We start from the raw sequence: 8,304 nt of genomic DNA, 5'->3' as shown, positions 1-8,304 counted from the left end.
TTTAGCATTCTGCAATCTTACCTGAGAAATGTTTGAGGAACAACATGTATTTTAATTGTGGCTATAGAGCCTCTTGCAAAGCCAAGACATTGGAATTTAGGCTCTTCTGGCAACACCTTTTAGTTGACACTTATTTGTGTTTCTCCTGCTGACTTAAAGTTCATTGCTAGGTTTTTGGGTTGCCCTTTACTGTAAATAGCACTAGTAATAAGAAGTGCTATAAAACAGCATTAGTAAAATTGTTGTTTTGATTTTTTTGTGCACTTGCTCCACATAGGAATGGAATCATCAAAAGAGCTTTGCTTTCTCACATGGAATATTTCTGGGGCAAAAGATCTAAGACGACACATTGATGTTTTGTCAAAGCTAGGAGCAGAAATAGTCTTTCTGCAAGAGACACATATTGGACCCGGTGATGACAAGACATTAAAAAAACTTAAAGGATGGACATGTTTCTTCACAAACTATGATTCCCGTAGCAAAGGAGTGGCAATCTTAATAAAAGATGGCGTATCATTTCAGTACATATGTCATGATGAGGATTGCACTGGAGGGTATCTCGTACTCTTCTGTCGTCTCCGTGGTGAGCTGTTTACACTTGTTAATGTGTACCAACACAAAGATGACAAAGATGTCTTAAACAATCTGACAGATTATTTGAGGGAAACAGCTGAGGGGGTACTTGTGGTCGGAGGGGATTTCAACACAGTTCTGGACCTTAGCTTTGATCGAAAATCCAAAGCAAAAAAATTAAAACATACGCCACTAAATAACATGTTTAAAAAATTCTCAGCCTCGCTAAATCTTATCGATACTTGGGCTTACTTTCACCCAACAGACAAGAAATTCACCTATTCTCAGAATGAAAGTTCATCTAGATTAGACATGTTTCTTATGCGTGATGAGGATTTAGAACAAATAAAGGATGTCAAAATCTACAAAAAACATGAAAGTAGTGTGGATACAAGTTCAACAAGTAGAAAGGAAAGGATTCCTTCAAATCATGTACCTGTATATATTCATCTCAAAATGAAGGGACAATCTAGCAATGAAGTGCCAAATGTTGCTTCATGGTTAGAGGACAATAGATTCAAAGGAGAACTAGACAGAAGAGCAGGAAAGATAAATGGGGCAGAAATACTCAGTGTGATCAAGTCTTTAACCGACTCTGGGCACCAACGGCCTGATGGTATAAGCGTACAAGCATACAAGAACTGTAGTTGTCCATTAACAGAGATCTTAAAAATATATTTTAATCATTGGATGAAATTACCTAAACAGTTACCTAAATATTTCTGTGCATCAGATGATAGGAAACATTTCAATGTGGATTATTTGATTTTTACTAAGATTCTGGCCAAACGCCTCAATGTACTACTGGAGACTTCCTCAGAAGAAAAGAGCCAAGTAAATAACAGTGAATGGTGCTGTGTGACCTTTGCAGTAAAACCACATGAAATTAAATGGTCCTTCTTAGCAAACAGCCTCTCAGATCTTTTAAAAAATTACCCCAAAAAGTCTACAAATCTTCCTCCTGAAATTGTCACCCCCCTGAAAGGGTTAGTTGATAAGGATGATTCAACAAATGAAACAAGTATTTTAAAGGTTATTCTCCCTAAAGCCAGCAAACCTTCAGGTGACCTCAGAGAGTTACAAGATGGCTGCCCACTCACGAGGTCCATCCTCAGTTTGGTCCTGACAGATCTGGAAATTCGCATAAGAAAGAAAAACTACACAACTCATGTCTCCCATTCTAGACAAGTTATAGTGATACATAAAGACTACATGTACATTACAGATTCTTACACCCTGAATGTTTTATCTCACAGAAAAGTTTGTGTAGTTTTCTTTTGTTAACTTAAGTCCTTTGCATCCAATGTATCTTTCACAAGAATAAAAGTATATTTCACAATCAATATTTACTAAAATTCAAGAATTAGGAATAGTTTTGGTGTCTTCCATATATTTATAAAAAATACAGATCAATACTTTTTTGGTGATTCTGAAGGTTGTAATATATGTCTATTGCCTGTGTATTGTAATGACTTCCTGCAGTTGTGCGGCATTTATTCAAAACCTCTACTAAACATGCAAATATGCGGCGAATTAAAATAAACTGGTCTGTCAGGTAAAATGTGACATATGTAGGGGTGTCATTCTTTAGGGATTGCCTGAAATTAAAAATAACTATATCTCGACACTGTAACAAGTGTGTGCGGTATGAGGAAGATGACAAGTGAAACCAGACTGAAAGTCAATGAAAACAAAACTAAACTGTCCAGAATGGTGACATTGGTGACAAACCATAAAAAGTGAAATAATCTCTGAAGAGTTCTCTGTTTTGCCATGAATATGAATATTAATATTTATACTAACATTGAATATTGATGGGATTCAATGAATTGAAAATAGTATACAAATTTATATACAATTAATATATAGTAAAATTAATTTACAATTAAAGCTGCAAGCAGCGATGAAAGGGCCCTCGCACCCCTGCTATTGCCACCTGGTGGCTTTAGGAAGACAGAGCATGGTGGGCAATGTGCTTTTAATTAGGAACATATAGGTGTAGTATGTCAAAGTCATTTAAAAATGTCCTTTATTATGGGGATAATAGCATGCGTTATTACTCAGACAAGTGTTGCTAGCATGTTTGGAACTCAGTGGCATATTTAATATGTCGGTACATCACACTGTTAAATATGTCACTTCTTGTTGCCAGTAGGTGGCGCTATAACTATATTTTGGAATGTAGATGTCTTCAGACTAGGACACTTATAAAACATGTTAAATTTGGAGCACATTGGAAATTGCATGCTTAGGTTACAACAACTTCCGTTTGCATGTATAGTATACAAAAAATTACTGCAGTTTTTTTAGAAGTAATACTGCATGTAGAAAATGCAGTTTTTGGACACGAAAAAACTGCATTATTGCAGTATACAGTAGTTGGAGTAGAACTGCAACATAACTGCAATATAACTGCAGTAGTATTACAATAATACTGCAATATAACGGTGGTAATACTGCAATATAACTGCAGTAGTACTCCAATAATATTGCAATATAACTGCGGTAATACCGCAATATAACTGCAGTAGTACTACAATAGTACTGCATTATAACGGTGGTAATACTGCAATATAACTGCAGTAGTACTCCAATAGTATTGCAATATAACTGCGGTAATACCGCAATATAACTGCAGTAGTACTACAATAATACTGCAATATAACTGCAGTAGTACTGCAATATAACTGCAGTAGTACTACAATAATACTGCAATATAACTGCAGTAGTACTCCATTAATATTGCAATATAACTGCAGTAGTACTACAATAATACTGCAATATAACTGCAGTAGTACTGCAATATAACTGCAGTAGTACTACAATAATACTGCAATATAACTGCGGTAGTTCTTCAATAAAAGTGCAGTAGTACTACAATATAACTGCGGTAGATCTGCAATATAAGTGCAGTAGTACTACAATATAACTGCGGTAGTACTCCATTAATATTGCAATATAACTGCGGTAATACCGCAAAATAACTGCGGTAGTACTGCAATATAACTGCAGTAGTACTACAATAATACTGCAATATAACTGCAGTAGTACTGCAATATAAGCGCAGTAGTACTACAATATAAGTGCAGTAGTACTAGAATAATACTGCAATATAACTGCAGTAGTACTCCATTAATATTGCAATATAACTGCGGTAATACCGCACTATAACTGCAGTAGTACTACAATAATACTGCAATATAACTGCGGTAGTACTGCAATATAACTGCAGTATTACTACAATAATACTGCAATATAACTGCGGTAGTACTGCAATATAACTGCAGTAGTACTACAATAATACTGCAATATAACTGCAGTAGTACTGAAATATAAGCGCAGTAGTACTACAATATAAGTGCAGTAGTACTACAATAATACTGCAATATAACTGCAGTAGTACTGCAATATAACTGCGGTAGTACTACAATAATACTGCAATATAACTGCAGTAGTACTCCATTAATATTGCAATATAAGTGCAGTAGTACTACAATAATACTGCAATATAACTGCAGTAGTACTGCAATATAACTGCGGTAGTACTACAATAATACTGCAATATAACTGCGGTAGTTCTACAATATAAGTGCAGTAGTACTGCAATATAAGTGCAGTAGTACTGCAATAAAAGTGCAGTAGTACTACAATATAACTGCGGTAGATCTGCAATATAACTGCGGTAGATCTGCAATATAAGTGCAGTAGTACTACAATATAACTGCGGTAGATCTGCAATATAAGTGCAGTAGTACTACAATATAACTGCGGTAGTACTGCAATAATACTGCAATATAGCTGCGGTAGCACTGCAATACATAATTCAACTAAAGTACAATACTACTGAAATGCAATACAAATAAAATGCTGTACAATACCATTGAAATACAACCAGAATATCCCAAATAAGTTCACACATCTGCAATAATGAATTAAGGTACAAAACAGTGAATGTCTCAAACTGCAATGCAACAAATAACGTGATTTTTCTTTTTATTTTATTTCAAATAACAGGCTGAGAGTTAGACAATGTATTTAAAGTGTTTATTTACAAATCATGCATACATCTTCCCCCACATTATTCAGAGAAGTTGTGTTTTTTGAAGAGCTTATTCTTATTCCACTTCGTTCTTTTCACTGCCTTCATCTCAGATGTGGAAACACGATTTTGGAAGTAGTCAGTAATAAACAAACAAAAAGAATCAGAGACAATCTTTTCAGTTACTCTTCACCACAGGCATATATTATGCTTAAAATGAATCTGCAAGTTAATGCAGGAACACGCCACTGTTTTTTGAAGAGTGAGTCATTTGAAATACAATAAACGTACAAATAAATATTACAGATTAAAAAACGATCGGAAATGTCGTCCAATTTTCTAATACTATTATTTGATAACAACAATACATTAGGAAAACAAAATACAGCCATTTCTAATTTTTTTTCTTTTAAAACCAAAAAACCAAGTTGCACCCTTTTTTAAATGTCATCTTTCATTCCGAAATAGAATAATGAATGGACGAAAAAGTACACGGACCACGTACACACACATTTTGATTACTGAAGAGAAATCAAATAAAGTCTCTCTCCTGTACTACCGTTACCTTACTACCCTCATGTGTTGGTAGATAAGGCAATACAAAAGACAAACAACATTTGATTCTATCATAAATATAATTTTTACAAATGTAGACAGACATTCACACCTTACACTGTAGGCTACGCGAGTTGCACATATAAAATGAAGTTAAGGAACAAATACGATCCATCAGGAAAAGCCATATGTCGCTGAATTTCACTGTGCTTTATGAGAGTTTTCAAGAGTTTTTCTTTTGCGTGAAGAAGCCGTTTACCGGAGATGTGTTAAAATATAAGAGTGCATTGATGATTATTAGGCTACCGGTATAAAAACCCTCCTGCAGCCGGCTGCGTCGGTTTTCCTTTTTGAAGGACGAATATAGACTAATATATCTGCAGAAATACACAGTTGGCTCATTAAACGCAGGTGCAGAACGCACATTATAGCGGTCAGTCGGCTGTAATAGTAAAAACGTATAATAGTAAAAGTATTCAAGAGAGTCTCACATGTAATATTTAGCTATTTTTTATATGCAAGCATGTCAGCCAATCACAGCAGTGGGCGGTTACATTGAATCCCACAGCAGACACGCCCCTTCAAACAGACCGTTCAAAGCAGAGGCTAAAATTAAATCAGGCTAGGAAAATTGCCTTTTATTTTTTAAATTATGACTATTTTTGATCTAAAAAACATACTAACATAAGGGCAACCCAGGAAACATTATAAAATAATAATAATTAAAAAAAAATGTCAGGGGACCTTTAAAACTGCTCTAATGAGGACACTCGACAAAACTGACATTTTGGCACATATTTGTTTGTGTGTTATGGTTTGTTCAAGCCTGAAAAAGAACTCGATACTGAAGCGCACCTCTTCCTCCACACAGCTGGACATTTAAGTTGCTGGTGCTCATGCTACGTTCACGGTCGTCACGTGCGCATAGTATATCCACCACATATTGGCAAGGCTCATCGGCAGAGATATTACTATCGGCCGATACCGATGATCATTAAGCTTTTATCGGCTGATACCGATGTCGTGCTGATGTCATCGTGCATCCCTAACACTTGGCTTTATATAAGAGATCTCGGCTCAATTTTCTCACAAATGCAGTTGAGCAACTTCCTCTTCTAAAACAGTAGACAGCGCTAAACTAAGTGATTAATTTAGTCTCCCAGGAGAAGCCCACTTGCCTTTGCGGAAAATGACCAGTGAACAGGTGTTTACTGTATCTATAATGAACCTTTTTGAGGTTTTCTTTAACAAAATGTTATTCTATATCTAGACATATCCATATAAGATTTAATCTTATTGATTTACATCCTATTTATGTTAATTTATGGTTTATTGTTCAGCATTAATAATGAGTTTGAACACTCCAGATAAAAAGTTAAATTACTCACCCTCATGTCATTCCAACCCCGCAAGACACGGGGAACACAACTGAAGATCTTTTTGATGAAATCTTTCTGTCACTCGATTGACAGTCTACACAATTTGCCCAATAACATGCATTTCTGGAAAAAAGCAGAGACACACAATTTTTAAAGTCTGTGAGTGCATATTTGTTTCACCGCAGCCATCGTCTTCTGTTTTTAGTTGTTACCAGTACATTTTCCTGGAAATAGCAATCACACAAAAAAAGTAAGTTAGCCTACTTAAAAAAAAAAAATCTTTTCTGCACATAATGTCAAACTACTGAACATATTTGCTTGTATTTTCCAGTAAGTTAGTGTCTGATATTTCTAATATTCCTGATATTAAATTTAAACAAGTAAAGTCACCGTGTATAGCACTTCATACAATATACAGATAGTTTTTTTTTTAAAAAAATGCGTTAAAAGTGATAGACAATAATGCTGCAAAGTGCAAACATAAGTTACACAATCTGCTGTGACGCAATTAACACTAACGTTAAACAGTGTAACGTTAAACCGGAGAATGGTAAAACTAACATTACAGAATAGAAGCGGCGTTTCCTCTTATTTTCCCACCGGGTTGAACAACATATACGTAAAGTCTTTTTTACACCAATCTAAAATAAAAAAAGAGAAATATGAGGACATTATATCTTATAATTTACTCACCTCTAAGCTGAATGACTTGACAAGGCCTCGCGCAATGAACTTCTTTTCTTCCAGAAAACGCTTCTCTTCCATTCCACTTGTTAATGACCGTCACCACGAGTAATGCTGTCATGTCTTTGTGTTTTAATTGTGATAGTTCATAAATAAGAACCTATATGAACGATAATTTCAGTGAGGAAATCAACCAAACCTTATTTTATGGAGCAGACACTACGCGGAAAGACGCTGACTGACAGTAATGAGCATCAGCTGCTCTCGAGACTCGTTGTCAGGACAACGCCCGCGGCGCGTGCGCGCGAAGGAAGCTCTGGTCACATAGGCTATTGCTGTGTCCCAATGTGAAGGCTGCGTACTTCGAAGGCTGTAGACTTCGAAGGATGCAGTCTATTTGGCCTTCGAAGGACGCTTCATGTAGCCTTCGTGGGATTTCCTAATTGCGCAACCAGGTGTTCCCTATTACTGCTCCTGGCGCCAAGCAACGGAGCGAGAGTACAGCTTCCACCCTGATCATTCATTTAATGAAACTGAGTAAACAGCTATGGAGAAATATTGTCATTTTGTTGTTTTATATTTTACTGGAAATTTTATGTTTTATATTGTCCTGTCTTTAAATGAGGGACAATATATGTAATATATATGGTGTATATATTTAGCAAAATGCTCCTCTCTAGAGTTATTTTTTCTAGCTGACTAACGAGTTGATGTGGGTTTTCTGAGGTAAATATGACGATGATTACAAGCTGTTTAACTAACGTCTTTCCACGGTTGAAACGCTGATTGAGCGAATCAATGTGACATGATACCGATTTCGATAAGTTGTACTCTATCTTTTATCACACTTTCAGATGTTCACTCATGTTTATTTGGCGCTGTAACTGGTATTATTAAGCCGGAAGAGAGATCAGTGCTGCTGCTTCTCACGCCACAGCGCCAGAGCGATCTCACGCCACAGCGCCAAAACACTATTTATGTTTTTGAATTTCTAAAGAAAATGGACGTAATTTGAAAATTGAGACTTTGTTTCATATCAATAGTAACAAAGGGTGAAACAGGATGAGTAATCGA

General features: G+C 35.8%; 1 protein-coding gene across 1 annotated transcript; it reads left to right on the top strand.

Annotated features, from left to right (window-relative positions):
• The first annotated feature begins 209 nt into the window (after positions 1-209).
• Positions 210-6,050, top strand: LOC148969311 (uncharacterized). Its single transcript, XM_089126783.1, has 2 exons — positions 210-1,559; positions 5,993-6,050. Exons 1-2 carry the CDS (start codon positions 280-282, stop codon positions 6,048-6,050), a joined length of 1,338 nt encoding a protein of 445 aa, XP_088982909.1. The 5' UTR covers positions 210-279.
• The last annotated feature ends 2,254 nt before the right edge of the window (positions 6,051-8,304 follow it).

The sequence above is a fragment of the Pimephales promelas genome, chromosome 24 (assembly GCF_988280905.1).
Source record: "Pimephales promelas chromosome 24, fPimPro1.hap1.1, whole genome shotgun sequence".
Taxonomy (NCBI): Eukaryota; Metazoa; Chordata; class Actinopteri; order Cypriniformes; family Leuciscidae; genus Pimephales; species Pimephales promelas.
This window is presented reverse-complemented; position numbering and strand designations above follow the sequence as displayed.

Coding starts and splice junctions, on each gene's coding strand:
- LOC148969311 (XM_089126783.1), top strand. CDS start 280: ATGGAATCATCAAAAGAGCTTTGCTTTCTCACATGGAATATTTCTGGG. Junction 1,560..5,992: donor ATTGTCACCCCCCTGAAAGG/GTTAGTTGATAA, acceptor GGTTTGTTCAAG/CCTGAAAAAGAACTCGATAC.